The sequence below is a fragment of the Drosophila grimshawi genome, unplaced genomic scaffold (assembly GCF_018153295.1).
Source record: "Drosophila grimshawi isolate 15287-2541.00 unplaced genomic scaffold, ASM1815329v1 contig_44, whole genome shotgun sequence".
Lineage (NCBI taxonomy): Eukaryota > Metazoa > Arthropoda > Insecta > Diptera > Drosophilidae > Drosophila > Drosophila grimshawi.
The window spans coordinates 4,037,275-4,054,396 of NW_025063240.1; the positions used below are offsets into that span (position 1 = coordinate 4,037,275).

General features: G+C 36.4%; 2 protein-coding genes across 13 annotated transcripts in view; one reads left to right on the forward strand and one right to left on the reverse strand.

The window, feature by feature from the left end:
- LOC6557156 (potassium voltage-gated channel protein Shab) overlaps positions 1-17,122 on the reverse strand; it is a 57,053-nt gene that overhangs the window by 5,316 nt on the left and 34,615 nt on the right. For 5 of the 12 annotated variants that reach the window (XM_032743529.1, XM_032743531.2, XM_032743530.2 and 2 more), the window contains 4 exons: positions 11,710-12,553; positions 10,678-10,767; positions 3,989-4,218; positions 3,102-3,518 (listed from right to left, as the gene is read on the reverse strand). In XM_032743529.1, the coding sequence (XP_032599420.1) occupies positions 3,102-3,518; positions 3,989-4,218; positions 10,678-10,767; positions 11,710-12,553 (1,581 nt within the window). Of the gene's footprint in view, positions 1-3,101; positions 3,519-3,988; positions 4,219-8,837; positions 9,262-10,677; positions 10,768-11,709; positions 12,554-17,122 lie in introns of those variants that run through there. The other 7 variants (XM_032743533.2, XM_032743537.2, XM_032743535.2 and 4 more) reach the window with 4 other exon arrangements.
- LOC6556611 (putative mediator of RNA polymerase II transcription subunit 12) lies at positions 208-1,380 on the forward strand. Its single transcript, XM_001985272.3, has 3 exons — positions 208-263; positions 328-489; positions 548-1,380. Exons 1-3 carry the CDS (start codon positions 236-238, stop codon positions 1,321-1,323), a joined length of 966 nt encoding a protein of 321 aa, XP_001985308.2. The 5' UTR covers positions 208-235; the 3' UTR covers positions 1,324-1,380.

Genomic DNA, 17,122 nt, shown 5'->3' on the forward strand with positions numbered 1-17,122 from the left:
AAAAATTAAAAATTCCCCTAACAAACTTCAGGCCTAAAATGTGCGTTGCAAGGTGGAAAGCATTTGGTGGAGGCTTGTGAGGCAGTTAGATGATAGTTTAGTTGGTTGATGTTGTGTCCAGGCAACTGTTCGGTCGGGGGAGTCAAAAACTAAGTAAGTTTGAATTGTTTATCAGAGCATATAATCAAGACTTTTCTATTAGCAAGCTAAATAATCTACGCTAAATGTGCTCTCAATGCGCCTAAGCATTCTGCTTTGTACTGGTATGTATTATGTGGCAAGAATTCTTATTTGGAAATACTAAATAATGTTTAAACACTATCCCAGTCGCACTGATTCTCGCCTTACAGGCAGAACTCACTCAACAGCTGTCCATTATGTTGGGCAAACTCACCCACGACAACCAGGATGTGGACGACAATATTGATGATTATTCGAAGCGTCAAGGCCAGTACGACATGAAGAGCTGGGATGAAGCGGGGGACGAGGGTGAGTTGTCCTTGAACAATTGAGTTGCTGTTTATTTCTCAGTTGCAATACTCTACAGCGTTTCAAGGCAGCAGCCCATGCGACTCAGTGCCACAACCCATGTGCAGCAGCACCACCTGTATGCCGCCATATCCCACCACTGCTAGTTGCAATCCGTTGGAGCCAGCAAATCAGAATGTAGGCATGCAGCAGCCACAGCAGCAGCAGCAGCAGCAGCAGCAACAACAACAGCAACAATATCAACAGCAGCAACAGCAATATCCTCAGCAGCAACAATATCCTTCTGGGGCCGATGACTCTGAGACACGGGGCAAGGAGCTGCGCACATTGGTGCAACATTTGTATGTGGCACAGGCACGGGTTCAGCTCGAGGCCACGGAAATACACAAAGCGCAGGCAGTGGCCACATCAGCACAGTCACTGCTCGAGGATTCGGCGAATCATGTGCGCATCATTACCGCCACTCTGCACAATGCACAGCAGGAAGTCGCTGCTGCTGCTATACGGGCACAAATAGCTCAACTGCAGCTGGCGGCGCATGATCAGCTGTTGTTTGCTGCTCGGCAGGATGTGGACGCACTGTCCTCCCAGGTGGTTGGGTTGCAGGCAGCAGAGGGCATTGTGCAGCCCAAATTGACGGTGGATCTGCATGCCCTGCTAGAGAAGCTGCGACAGCCGCTTCAACACTTTGACCGACCCACGCCGGTGCCGATGATTATCACCTTGCCGCCGGGGCCGGCTGGATTAGACGATGTGACTGAGGGTAGTAACAATAAGGGCCTCTTCAAAGAGGAGCAACATGAGCCTGCCACACTCCATATGGACTACACTTAATACTCACTTCTGAATTGTGCGCTACATATATTTTTTATGATTCTATCCGTTCTATATTCTAAATAATTAAAAGCTATACTTGCTTATATGTGTGTATGTATGTAGTTTCACTTGTTTGTGTGTCTTTTCTGTTTGTGGGTTGATGTTGGGTTCATTGTGGATTGTTGATGAACAGAATGCATATATTCTAGGTAGATGCTGCAGTTATTATTTATAAGAAGCAAAATATAAGACGTTAAGAGGAATCAACAGAAAGATACATCTGCACAAACCTAATTAAGCTTTGAGCTCATAGAAAAAATCCATAATGAAGACTTTCAAGTACTTGTTTTACTACTATCCCTCACTTGCTTGCTCAGCTCATGAAGTAAAGGAATTTATTCATTGCACGAATTGCAATTTCCTTTTTAATCATGACTAATCATGCACTTAAGTTTTGAAATACTGAGTCAAATATATATTCTATCCAAGTAAAGAATACATTCCTTGCAAAGCTACGATTTTGGCTAATTTTTTATAAGTTGTAATCTTGGTTCGTTTATACATATTTACATGTGTATATTTATTGAAAGCTTATTATCAATAAATGTAGTTAAATAATTTAATTTAAATTTATTTTAAATTTAAATATATTTAAAATAAAACTTTCTACTATTTAAATTTAATATATTTTTAAGCAATTTTTGATTCGTTACAAAAATAAAGATATTGGCTAAATTTATTTACAATACATGTTTATTTACACTTCAATCAATTGTAAAGTACAAATCTTTATTAACGTTGAATGGCTCGAAGGGTCTAGCTTGTAAGAGCCCACTGCAGCTAACTATCTATGTGAATATGAATAGAGTATAAGGCAAAAGGTAAACAAGACAGAATCAAGAACTGATAAGGAAAACGTATAAAATAAAAATACGAGCACTTATGCAAAATCTCTTAAGCATTCTAGCAGCTGAAATGCACTCATATGGAGAACTTGGAGACATTCTTAAAATGCAAATATAATAGCTCGAATTTCGATCATTTTTTTATTTTTTTGATGTCCAAAGAAAGAGGAAAAAATAAAGTTTAGCAATATATTCAGCCTCTGAAAATCGATCCAGGGAAAATAATTAAATTCGTTTCCATTTTGCATTATACATTAAAGTCGAATTGGATATTTGATAGATAGATTAAAGAGTAGCAGTGGCAAGTAGTATGCATTAGAGTAGAGTAGTTTGAGTTCTTTGTGTATACTTTGAATGTACCTCCTTACTGCGTCCCCGTAAAATCTAAAAGTTGAAATGTGTTGTTGTTATCGAACTTGACAATAGCTAGCTCTTGCATGTAGTATGGTAAGTAAGTAGTTAAGTTTTTAGTTTGCTTTTAGTTTTTTTTTTTCGTTTTTTTTTGCGATTGAGTAATTACATAAAATCAAAAATATGAGTCATGAAGTAAGAAATAACGAGGCCACAAAACTACCAAAATTTTTAACCGATTTGAGACAACTAAAAATCAATTTGAACCTAATTTCACCAGTCCTGGCTTGAAAACAGCTTTTTGCTTTATTAAAGAGTTTTAGAACTAAACGTGTGATGGACAATAATTATATGGCAAGTGTATCGTTTACAATAGTTGAAATATTTAGATCCAGTTAACGGCTTCACATTTACTAATACATAGTTACGATTTAAGAACTTTGAAAACATTAAGATATTCAAGATATACGAGTACTTGGCTTTGGACTACACACTTAGTCGGTACTCCCGCAGTACCAGCCCCAGTTTACCCCAACTTACCCCAGGCGTTATCATCATCTGTATGGGCAATCCCTTCTGATTTGATGCTATGGTCATCGCATCATCCGCTTGCGACGCGGAGGCCGCTCCTCCTGTGTCCTGCCCAGCACTACTGGAGGTTGCCACAGCTGTTGCTGCACTGGATGCTGCCACCATCGCTAGGTTGTTGGCCACTCCTACAGCAGGCAACTGAACAGTTTGTTGAGGCTTCTGTTGCTGCTGTTGTGGCTGCTGTTGCAGTTGCTGTGGCTGCTGTGGCAGCTGCTGCTGCTTTTGGAGCTGCTGCTGCTGAGCCAGGAGCAGCGCCTGCTGCTCGCGCCTGTAGCTCTCCATGGCCATCATTGAGGTCTGCCTGGCATTCGGATTATCGAAGCTATAAGGCGGCACTGCATCCTGCTCAGAGCTGGAGCCTCGACGCTGCATGGAATTGGCAAAAATGTCAGTAAATCTCAGTCAAATTGGGATGTGTTTCTTTTTTTCAAATTTGCAATCAGGATTTTTATGGTTTTTCCAACAGCTGCCAAAAGACAAAACTAAACCCATCGAAATAGGGTTCGACTCAAGGTTTGTGCATTAAATTGGCTGTGCGGCTATAACTACTAGTTTTCTTCAAAATACATATATATTTTCAAAAATATGTCTAACATAATACTTTTCTGTACAAAAATTAGTCGAAGACAACGTTGTAAAATCGATTTTGCCGTCTTTCTCAATAATTAGTAAAATTAATATAAAAAGGTTCATTTGCCATTTAAGTAAAATGCATTTGTGAAGATTTTTACCTTTTATCGATAATGCATTAAAATTGATTAATGGGGTAAATTGAGGATATTTGTTGGTTGATGCTTTATAAATTTTGTGAATGTTGATTTGTAATAATCACTTACGTGCTGCATGTTCGAGTTGCGCAGATTGGCAACGTGCTCATAGTTCTTGTAGCAGCCAGGGCCAGTGGTTGCCGGATTGCGACCGCTGGTGGATTCACCTTCGGTGCTAATGCCATCACCATCAACATCCCCATCCGTTTGGGAGAGATTGTGTCCTGTGGGCGATCCGCGAAGCGCGTGGGTTAAACGGTGCCAATTTTTTAGTGATCGTGTGTGACTTTCGCGCTTTTCTGCATTGCGTGTTTTGTATGTGTGGTGTGTATGTGTGTGTGTGTGTGTGTGTTCGTGGGTGTGCGTATGTGTGAGAGTTGTTTAGTGTGTGTGTGTTGGGAGTGTTTCAGTTTAGGTGGGTTGTTTCATATGTGCATTTATTAGTGTGGATTCATCGCGACACATTTGTGTTGTTTGAAATATGTTGTTGTGATAGTTGTTGTTGTTGTCGTTGGTAGTACGCGCAAAAAGCCATGAATGCATTTTGTCGCCATTTTCAAAAAAAGGGGTTTTCGTTTTTTTTGTTTTTTTTTTTTTAATTATATTGGATGTTTGCATTTGTTTAGCCGTTTTGCAATTGTTTTGTTTTCGCCATGTTTAGAATTTTTTGTTTTATTTATGATTTAGGTTGAGCATTTTCAGATATTCGTTTGTTTTGTTGTTGAGAGCGTAAATGAGACGAAATTCAAATTAAAAGGAATAAAAGAAAGAGATATGCATTTTATGAATGTCGTTATACGATTATGTTAGTATGTTATGGGGTTATGCTATTATTGCTGTTGTTATTGTTGTTAAAACTATTAGTTTTAATGACGACGACAAATAACAACGACGACGACGAAGACGACGACGACGATGATGGTTTAAATGATGACGACCAAAAAACTTTCACTTTAATTAGTATTTTAGTAGTTAGTTACAGTAAAACAACATTGAACGGTCAACAACTGGGAGAGTACAGTACGACGATAATATGTATATATTTATAGATATAGATATGTTTAGAGTGAACTATATGGCTATTTACTGCATGTTTGAAGTTTAAATAATTTGTATATAGATACAATTTAGTAAGCTATTAGTTAGTAGTACTTTATGTGTATGTGTCTGCGGGTGAGTGTCTGTATGAATGTGTGTATATATTTATTGTATTTAAGAACAACATTTAGTTTGATAGTGAGACTAGTAGTAACAAGTAACTGTGGGCTATTTTGAGTAGCTAATTAAATATATTTATGTTAGTTGGCACAACGAAAAACTGCTATGGGAATAAACAGAGATAGCGCCTATCTGCTCAAGATTAACATGGGATAGAGCATAGCAGATAAGCAACAATCAACGAAATACCCAATTAAGTAGTGCTTTATTTGAATAGCAACTGTACTTGTTTTTATTATGTATTGCTAATTGAAAGTAATTTATATACTTCTGCTGTTTGTCTCTCTAACAAATGTGTATTTCTTTCTGGGACCTCAAGTGTTTGATCATATGATAAAAATGAGTGAATGTTAAAATTATAATAATATGTACGATTTTTGATCACTCTCTTTTTTCTTTTCGGGTGAATTGCTCTAACAAAGTCAGTAAAACAAATGTTCGAGACATGACAGGCTCTCATTGCTTAGAAATGTATGTAAGTGCATGTTTATGGTAATTAGTTATTGTAGTATTATAGTTTTGGACAAAATACTGCTGAACAAAATCACATTTCATGGTCATTTACGCAATCTCATGTTTCTGCTATAATGGCAAAAAATGCTTAACGGAAAACAACACAAAAACATGATCAGCAATAATACTCTCACCAAATAAATGTATGGTAAATGAGTAAGCAGATAAGAATTTATCTTGGTGTCCTCTGTTTTTTTTTTTTTTCGTATTTGAAAAATAAAATTATGTATTGAAAATGCTTCAATTGGTTTGGGTTTTGGGAAGCAGTTAAAACTTTTTCCTTGTCATTTCAGGTAAATGAGAAGCTTAAGTTAATTGAGTAACAATTAAATTGTTTACCTTTTCATTGGCTTTATATAGAATAATGATTATTAAGTTTATATTTAAGTTTAAGGCTTGACAAAGGAGCTCTCTTAAAGCAAATCTAAATATATAGATATTGATCAAATATGTATAATTTAAGGCTTCTTGTCAAGCTTTAAACATGTTCGATACAAAAGGGTTTTATAAAATGAAATACAGCGCATTAGGTTTTGGTTTTATTGCTAATTCACATACACACAGAGTTGACGTTTTACAGTAGTTCAGATACAAGATACGAGTACACAGAATGTATGAGTACAGACACAAGTATTTGGGATAAGTACGTGTAATAATAATAATAATAATAATAATAGGTATGTTGTAGTTGTTGTTTTAGTTATTGTTCATACACATGGCTTGAGCATAAGGAGCGTAGAGTTTCTATACGAGTATAGAGTATGTATGTAGATAATAGTTTGATAGATATTTGAGATTAGATGCATGCAGCGTTTTTGCGAGCAGATACAGTTATAGTAAAACTTCACTCTCTGACACTTTGAGTTTGAGTACGAGTATTAACAAAATAAGGAAATGAAAGAGATAGAGAGAGATAGAGACACACACACGGAACGAAAGGTGTTGGGGGGACAAAAGTATAAAAGAGTCTGGAAGTAAAAGGCACGTAAAAGGCTTTCTATGCGCTTGAAGCGCTATGTTATAGATTTATAATCCGATCCGATTACTAAGTAGTAACTGTTAATATGCAATTTCGAACTGTGCACTATGATAGAAATATTTGAACAATATATCAATGCAAATCAAGAGAAATTTAAACTTTTACTTTTACTGAAATCAAAGATAAATGGGGAACAATGTTTTACGGTTAAATTATTAAGTCACTTATTTAGTTTTTCATATATGGGCATTATATATTTGTGTATAACTTCATTGAACTGCTCAGCGCGTTTTTTCTTAGCTTAGATCTACAATTGTTGAACACTTAACAAAATTAAATTTCTGCTCGTGCTTACATGCTCTGCAACTGCTATGGCTAAATAGCCTTACGAGTACACATCGATTTTATAGTTCCATTTTTGGAAAAAAAAACATTAAAACATTTTGTTGCTGCAAACTAAGCGCGTTATGCATTAAATAAGGCAATTTATTTCATTTATTTTCTTAGCTTGTTAGTATTTTCTGTTTTATTTGATTTCTTTTTTTTTTTTTGCTTTTTGTTTGGGCTTTTTGTTCTGACTTTGAATTATGCATTTCTAGGAACATTGCGCCATCATTTGCTAAGTAATAATCTATAAATATATATGTATGTGTATATATGTTTACCTACATACAATTTTGATGTCCACGTTGTGCGTGGAGCACGCTCTCTAAATTATAAACTAAGCTTAGTCTCTTTCAGCTACAACAACTAATTTCATAAATAAGGCTGGTATTTTTTTGCATAAATGTGGCCGGATCATTGAGCACACCTTTATTTTTTGCTGGCCCAGGATCAGTACTACAGCAAGTATATTTATCTGCAATCAATTTTGGAGGGAATCTCATTGTATGCCCTTGTAGGTCTGTCTATGTATTTTGGTTTCTCTTGTCGAATTCATCTATTTGTCTGGCTCGCATTTCTCTTCATAGCTGCAAAATGTTGCCTGCAAGGGAATATAAGCTTCGATGCGCCGAAGATTGCTTTCCATTTTTGACTATTGTGCTCAACAGATGCTTGGGAAGTTTTATATAAGCCTAGTTAATAGCTAAGTATATACTAAATTAAAATTGTGCTTACGCGGATTGTTTTCAACGTTTGGTTTCTCGACGTGTTTTTTTTTTTCTTTGTTGGCGTGCTGTTAGCATTTTTGGAATGGGAACTGTGCATTGGTCCCACACTCCATTCGAGTTTGAGTTCGCCACATACACACAGACGCACGACACCAGCTCACGTTTCCACCACCGGATGCAACCACAGAGGAAACGTCGTAAATTAACATTTATACACACGCAGCGGTGCTTTTCAGGGGCTCTTGAAAGTTTTGCTTACTTTGCAAAGTGTGTAGCAGAAGGAAAATAGTTTGCGATAAAATAAATGTATAAGCTAGCAGCAAAATAAGTTAAGTGGAATCATCAGCAAATTTGAGCAGTTGCGAAACCGAATGATCAGTGTTATCGATATACATACATATTTGAATATCGATACAGCATTTTTTTCTTTCCTTTCTTTTGTTTTTTTTTAACATTCTTTTCTTAGACATTTCAATAATATTTTCAAGTGCTGATGGCATTTATGTAAAGAAAATGCAAATACGACAATTAGCAAAACTTTCAATACAGCGTACAGCATAAAGTCAAGAGCAAAGGAAAACTTCACACGAGCTGCGCACGCGCATAGCTGGCTACAAAACTGTTGGGGCCAACGTTGCGTATGCGCAATGCGAATACTGCTTGGTGTTTAAAAGCAGAGCGGCATATGTGTGTCTATGAGCGTGTTGTGTGTGTACATAAGTGTATGTGGCAGAGTGTTATGATAGGGTGTATCACTGTGTGTGCGTGTTTGTGTGTTTATGGCGCCTAGAAGCAGTTACATATAATCACAACATTTAATTTCGATAGCCTCGCCTAATTCATTTTGATTGGGATTTCTTTTTTCTTTTGTTACTTGCTTATAAATAGCAAGAGGCAAATTGGAAGCCGATGTCTAAAAACTAGCACTAACTATGAACAGTGAACTGGAGGATTACTGGATTACTGGAGTATCTTTGTAGGAAGTACTTGGTTGCTCTCTCTCTCATACACATTTACAATAACAATTCGTTTACAGTTTTTGCATTTTCACATTGCCTATAACTAAGTTGTGTGTATGTTTGTGTGTGTGTGTGTGTGTGTGTGTTTGTGTGTATGTGGCATGTAAGTATGTGGTATGTGTTTTATTTGGTAGATAACAAGTTGCATTGCCTAATTTACATATACAATAACAGTTTTAGCTTTAAGGATACTTTTCGACTAGTAATTATTTTTTAGGCTTAGTGTTACGGGCTCTGCTCTGCATTTGTGGTCTGTTGGTTGGGTATCGGTTGTTGTTGCTGTGGTTGCACGCTCGGCTACCTGCCGCCACCTTTTTGTCGCTCTCTGCTCTGTGCTCGGCTAACGACTGTCCTCGTTGTCGCTGGAGCTGTTCTGCTGCTGGGCGTCGCGCTCCTCTAACAGGCTGCGATTCAGCTCCTGTATGCGAGCGGATAACGCCCGTCGACGGGGCGTGCCGAACGAGGGCAACGGCGGCGGCTCAATCAGTGTATTTTTCTCGCCTGGTTCGATTTTCCGGAATATTTTTGTTATTTTTTTTTTGTTTTGGTTAGAAAGTTGTTTTTGTGATTAGCAACGATAATCAAATTGCAACCAAAGTGCGTCGGTGTGTGTAAGTGTGGTGTGTGTGTTTTGTGAGGGTGTGGCAAGATATTGAGATTTTTGTGATATTGATCGCGTCGAAGTTTTTTTTTTTCATTTTTTTTTTTTGGGTAAATTGGTTCAAGTTAACATTGTGTGTAAAAGTAGAAAAAGAAGAGCAGAGAAAAGAACAAGTTGTAGGTATAAATTGGAGCTTGGTTGGTTCTTCAATTCAGCTCTAAGGATAGACTTATTTTTGGAGTGTTGAGCGTGTTTGTTATTTATGTTTATTTATTTTTTATTTTTTGTTTTTTTTTTTTTGGATTTGGTACACAAATTGATTGGTTTGTTGTTCGTATGCATAAATAACTCTATCCAACAAGGCTTTTTTGGTTCGCTTTTGCTAGTTCATTTGCTAAATTATAAACTACAATTGTCTAATAGGATGATTATAATATATGCATGTATATATATGGTTTATGTAATCAGCACTTGAAAATTCACTAAAATGTACTCAAAAATTGTTTAAAACTTTTTGGTTTTGTTTTTAATATATATTTTTTAATTTTGTTTTTTTTTTTTTTTGTTTTTAATACTGTAGTATAATTCGAAATGGCAACTCTATATTGAACATTCAAATTTGCTATGTATAGTTGTGATATAATAATAGTTTATAAATATGAAAATAAAGCTCAGCATTTAATTTCAATCTTTCAGTCGTACAACAGAACAATTTATGAACAAATTTGTCTCGGCGAAAATGTGAAATAAATTTCCAACTAATTTATGAAGGAAGCAAATTTACGATTAATGCAAACTTAAATTAATAATGCAACCAATTTTAGAGCATGTTCTATATTTTTTGAGTAAGGAATAAAACTAAGACTTATGTCTCATAATATTGGTATCGTTGGCAAATATACAGACTCCTATAACTACGGGGGTTCTTATAAACATATATAAATTTGTTGTCCAATATAAATGTGGGATTGGAAAGCCCAAATATTACAATTTAATCGAGCTACAAGCTACTAAGTATCTGAAAGTCGTTATAATCAAATGACCTAACCTGTGCATTTCGGTTATATTTACAAGAGTGGATTGTAGGAGATGTGAGACTTTAAGAGAAGATAAAAAATATTTAAGTTTGTTGTATAATTATTGTTTAAGCTTGTGTGTTATCTAAATCGGCGGGTATTGCCAAATCTTACGTAAGCGCTAGGCAGGTATCAAAGACTACAACTTGTAAATAGTTGAGTTTGAGCTAAGTTTGAGTTGAGTGATTTATTACTGGATTGATTGCTTGATATACGCAACGTATACGCAATGTTAGTCACCTGGAGCGCTTTGCACATCAAGGGTTTGCCTGCCTATATTGGGGGTGCTTTGTCTTTTACCTTTCGGATGCACAACATTTGTTTGCTTGCCTAAAATTAGATACGAGGGGGAAGTTTACGTAAATGTTTGGCGTTACAAAAATAGCTTGCCTACTTGCAGGCGTGTTTCATTGTATAAATATTTGTCTGTGTGGCGCTGTGTGTCGCTGTGTATCTGTGTATCTGTGGCTGTGTGTGAGTATAGTGTGCTTCTGAGCTTTGTACAAGTGAAATCCCCACTAATTTCTTGTTTAAACGCGATAAGTACAAAAGCATTTCTCTAATTGACCTTTGTGGGAATATGAGAATGTGTATCAAGTGTGTTTAGTGTGTTGGGGGCTTAGTGTTGGCTTTGTAACCGGCGGTGTTTAGTGTCCGTTTTGGGCTTAAGGCGGCTGCTAAATTGAGCAGGTGCCAATTAATGGTAAGGCCTAGAGAGGCTACAGAAACTTAAAAGTAATTCAATTTGCTTAACTATGTTTACAATTGATCGAATTCCATATGTTTACTTAGTATTAACAATAAATTAATTGATTTGCCCGAAAATTTCTATCATTTTACGGCAGTCTATTAAGAGAATTTTATTGAATCGGCTATTTAATACTATTTACACGCCTTCTTTTTTGAAAGTTGAAATAAATGAATTGAATAAAATGGAAAATAAAATGAGAAGCCAACGACATGCAGCATATGAGAAATATATAAGGAATCCAGAAGCGACGTAAAGTTTGTAACAATCAAGCAAACAAAGACATAAATTTGAGATAGATAGTAAGGAAGCATGTACAGCGAGTGGGGAAAAACTAAAGATTGAACGTAACAATAGCATTGCGGGGCAAACAACTACATTCATTACAATGTTAACAACAGTAGTACATATATATATATGTACACTATATAGCATGTTTAGTTCAGGCATATAGAGAGATTGATATATATATATATAGAGAGAGAGAGAGAGTGAGTGAGCTTTGTTGCAACATTCGCACTTACCTGTGTCGACAATCACATCGATGAGATCCATTGATTTGGCGAAGGCATCTTTAAGATTGATATGATGGAAGGAGACAATGCTACCCTCGCGTTTGGCACGATCGAGCGCCTCGCGTCGCTTGAGGGCCTTCTCGCGTCGCATCTGATTCTTATAAAATTCAGCAAAATTGTTAACGATGATGGGAATAGGCAAAGCGATTACCAGAACACCGCATATGCAACACACAGTACCAATAACCTTTCCCAGTGCAGTAGTGGGATAGATGTCCCCGTAGCCAACAGTTGTCATTGTAATACCCGCCCACCAAAATGTTTCCGGTATTGAAACGAATTTTGTATCCTTTTCATCCTTTTCGGCAAAATATGCCAGCGAAGAAAATATGAGAACGCCCATGGCCAGGAACAGCATTAGTAGACCGAGTTCCTTATATGAGTTACGCAGCGTAAAGCCTAACGACTGCAGGCCCGTTGAGTGACGGGCCAGCTTAAGGATTCGCAGGATGCGCATGATGCGGAATACTTGCACCACCCGGCGCACATCCTGGAACTGGTCCGTTGCATTCTTATTCGTTTCCAATAAAAATAACGAAACAAAGTATGGGAGTATTGCCAATAGATCGATTATGTTAAGGCCGCCCTTAAAGAACTTCCACTTGTCCGGTGAGGCGCTAAACCTAAGTATGTACTCTAGGGTAAACCACGTGATACACACGGCCTCAACCATTGCCAATTGCGGATTATCCTGTGGTGTACCATTGTCAATGTGTTGTAGTTGTGGTAGGGTGTTCAACGTCAGGGCTATGGTAGACAGGACTATGAATAGTATGGATATCACTGCGATAACCTGTGAACGGTAAAGAACAATCGAAACTTTGTCGAGACCATCATCAACAACAACATCACAACGATTACATCTATTTAATTAATCAAACATACAAAGTTACAACAATCAGCGCTTGCTTCGCCTTTTCATTATCATTTTGGGTTTTCGTTTCGTTTCGTTACGTTCCGTTTCATTTCATTTCATTTCATATCGTTTCGTTTCATGTTTCACTTGTTGCATTATTCCATTTGTTAATTTCGTGAGGGAATTTGAATCGTTTGATTCAACGTTGTTATATTGATTGAAGCAAACATTTAGTTAGCTGAGAGCAAAACGTTTAGTTTTCTGGGAGAACTTTAAGAACTGGGTCTCTAAAACCGTTTGTAGAGATGTTGTTGATCGTTGGATAACTGGTACTGAATACTTATAAGATGGGTACACTCGTTAATTGGGGTTTCCTGCTGGGTATTAGATGGGTATTTATTATATTTCTCTTTTTGGTGGTACTACTTATTCAAAGGCTGCTGTACTATATGTGAAGTATATCATTTGTAATCCTTCTTTATTCTTATTAAAAACAAAACTAAACAATCAACACAAACATTTAAATAAAGTCAAATTAGGCGTAAATAAAAATAAAATCTCAGGTTTTTGTCATCATAAATCAATCGAATTCTAGAATTCTTTGGAGTTAGTAAGTTGAGCAGTTGTTGAAAGGATAGTTTGAATACATCGAGAGACTAGGAAGTTGAGTAAATGTATTCGAAACATGTCTCGCATTTAAGTGTGGGCGTGTTTCCTTGTCGGCATTGTGTGGTTGAGTGGCTGTGATTTTTGTGGATGTGGTTGTGGTTGGTGGGTGGATTGTTGTTTGTGCGTGTATCGTATGATTGGATAGTGTATCGGGTATTCGGGTGTATTAGCAGTTAGCGCTGTTAGACAGATGCGCTTGTAAGTGGGCTGAGCTAGTTTCCGTGTGTGTGTGTGTGTGACTTTAGTAGTATCATTGTGTGTGTATTGGACGTAAGACATGACGTAACACAAAGTGTAAGACATTTACGCAATTACTAGCTACGCATATATGTAGAGAGAGAAACGAGAAGTAGGCTTTGGCTTCTTGATTGGATCGTTGGCTGGATATACTACAACTTATATGTATGTATAAGTGTTTAAGGGGCAAAGAGGTGGTCTATGTTAAATAAGAGACGCTACCATCGGGTCTGCAGTCGACATTTGTGTAATCAATTTTTCATTTTCATAATCATGAATGGACAAAACGCTTTGTTCTACATCGTATTGTTGTTCGTTTCGCTGTCTGTGTTTTGATTGTTTTCATTTTTGTTTTCTTTTGTTGGAATCGGAGTTTGTATATTAAACGATGAGTATAAACTTAAAATGCCTTTGAGTTAATTGGAAAAGTACACATAGTAAGTATGTTGTATGGCGCTGTGGTAGGTCAAAATGAAATTACGTACTAGCATATTACAAAGAAATTCAATGCATAATAACTTTCGATTCAAACGGGCTAGAAATTACAAGTACTTACACTAATGGGAACCAAATCAATTCAAATCAAAACAAATCAAGATATATTATGTAGAACCATCAAATAATTGCAGTTCATTAAACTAGACAATTAGATTGAGTAAATGCATAAATTATGTACTCGTAATTTTTAGAAATTGTGTGCAATTATTTTGAGGTCATATATAAATGAATGCATTCGAATAGAAACATATAAACAATTTCAAAACTATAGAATTTGTTGTCTTTTTATTATTTAGTTGGTTTTGTAAATATTTCATGTAATTTGCTGAGAACTGCAAATTGCATTTTGTCTAAGTTTAGGGGCGTGGCAGGGGTCTTATCTATTTTGCATTTTGAAGTGGCTAAATGACAAAATGTTTTGGCAGCAATACAATTGCAATTGCAAATTCAATGCCAGAAACAGCCAGTCAAAAAAAGAGAGAGATGGAGACAGAGATAGAGACAGAGAGAGAGAGAGAGAGAGATGGAAGGGGAAGTCTGATTGCCACATTAGGTCACAATTCCATATATTGTATTTGGGTAATGTAAATGTGCGTGTTTGTGTGTGAAACTGACATTTGATTTGGCAGTACAATTTTGGTAGGTGGAAGAAGAGGGGAATTGCGGCTGACACAATATTAAACATGAGGAAACCTTTTAAACAATTGACTAAATTGCTTTTGCTGATTTATTTAAAATGTGTGCAACACAACGCCCGACTACACACACACACACACACACACACAAATGCACAGCTTGATAAACTGCTTGTGTGTGTCTGCGTGTGTGTATGAATGCGCCCATGTATATGTGAATGTGTGTTATGTATGTGTATGTGGTATGTGGTATGTGTGTGGCACAAATTAGCTGTGTCCAGATCTACCATAGTAGGCCACTGTACGCAACCACGCATTTCTCTTTACTTTACTTTCGCCTCAATACGAGCACTATTGCAAGTAAATGAAAATAATTTTGCATGGTACATGGTACGAGAGGGGGAGAAGAGAGAGTAATATATAGATAGAGAGAGAGAGAGAGAGAGAGAAAGGGTCTTCACTTTTTGTTGGCAGGGAACAATGCTAGATTATTATTGAATTTTGGTATATGTAAATGATACAATGCTACAATAAATAGATAGATACAGATAAGTATAATAAGATTGTAGGAAACATACTTAGTTACGCGTTACGCGTTACGAGGAAACCATTACGTAAAGGAAATACATAATTAATAATATGATAATTAAAAATATGATTGTAAACAAGAGGTAAGATATAGTAAGAGATATCATAACATAAAATGAATTCAAAACAGAAAGATAAAGACGAAAGGGTGCTTTCATTTAGCAGCTTTCAAGCACTCGGGCAGTACAAACTATGAGTTGGGTGGTAGAAATTTTACAAAGATATATACTTAACTTTATTTAAAGAGATTTAGAGAGATAAATAGACAAATAGAGATAGTCAGAGTTCGACAAAAAGAGAGACAGACAGAGAGAGAGAGAGAGAGAGAGAGAGAAAGAGAGAGATAGTGTGAGTGTGAGAGAGGGGGCAGCCTACTGATTTATATTCTAATATACACTTTGGCCGCAATCGATTGCAATTTAAGTGGTATTCGATGGACTGTCAAACTTCGGGAAAGTTAATTAAATTTGAATAAAGGTTTTTAGGCAGGTTTAGAGGGGTGGTGGTAGGTCATGTGGGACGCGGGAAGTACTGGGTACAACTTACTACTTGATATGATTTGATTTATGCATGATATATAAATAATTTACTTAGCTAACTTTTGATTTAATTTAACTTATCTTTTGTTTAATTATATTTCTTGTCGATTGAATAGAATGCATTGGAGATGTTTAAAAACAATAAGCTAATTGTACGTGTTCGGGTTGTGCGAATTTTGGAACTGCTACCACTGCTGCTCAGTCATGATTGAGAGGGGGGATTTTTTTTTGTTTTTTGGGGGGGTTGGTATAGGTTGAAAGTAAAACATGATATCGCAATACGCATAATACGCAAGTTGGGCGCAGCTTGAAGACACAATTTGGCTAGTTTGCTATACGCTGACTATAGGGTTGAGTATAAAATATATGGGATTTTTACTAAACAAAAAGAACTAGAAGCACGGCGGATGCTCAGCAGGTGAGCAACAAACAGAGTTAAGCGTTTTGCGTCTAAGAAATAACTCACTACGATTATTGATCAAAAGCCAAAAAAAAAAAAAACCATAATCCAACACACAAAAGCGTCTGAGTTTAAAAAACATAATATGAATATATATATATATTTGAAGAGCACTTAATAACTATTATCTTACAGGCGTAAATTTGAATTAACTTCCCTGTAGTCTTTGGTTAATCCACTTGAATTACAAGACAGGGCGCGATTATGGTACAAAACTCAAATGTGGACTGGAAAATGTGGCAACAAAATGGGGAAAGTAAATCAAAAGACACAAAAGAATAGAATTCGAAATATGTGAGGAGATCAATAAAGGCATGCGGCAGGAAGTCTGTACGAGTATCATAAGTATATATGCAAGACACTTGATATCCGACTTACAGCACTATTTACTATACAAGACAATATATTTACATAGATAAAGTTGGTAAAAACTGGATGGTTAAAAGAAAAAACATTCAATTTTTCAAGTATATTTTGTTTGTTTGTATTAAATTGGAAAGTGCGCATACGCCATGTGGGCATAAACTTTAAATTGTTTATGGTTGTGTGGAAGTTTGTGTATACGTGTGTATTTGTGTGTGTATGTGCAGGTGCAAGGAGGTGAATTTCAATACATAAATGAGCAAGGGCCAAAGTAACGCACCGTGTTGCACTACAAAACTAGCTCACTAGATTTTTTGATCGGGATTGTTGCAATGGACTTATTGGGTTAACGGTGGATTGTCGGTTTGTTTTTTGTTTTTAATGGTTTTCGGGTATCGATATTGTATTCTAGTATTCGGTTTTTGTTGTTTTTACTTATTTTATTATTTTTTTTTTTGGGTTGGGGTGCACGAGTTGGTTCGCATACTTTGTTCGACTTACTAAAAAACAAACAAAA

Excerpts from the sequence above, each read along its gene's own strand:
- LOC6556611 (XM_001985272.3), top strand. The coding sequence starts at position 236 with ATGCGCCTAAGCATTCTGCTTTGTACTG. Across the intron at positions 264-327 it reads AAGCATTCTGCTTTGTACTG|TCGCACTGATTCTCGCCTTA; the intron begins GTATGTATTATG and ends ACACTATCCCAG. Across the intron at positions 490-547 it reads GGATGAAGCGGGGGACGAGG|CGTTTCAAGGCAGCAGCCCA; the intron begins GTGAGTTGTCCT and ends AATACTCTACAG.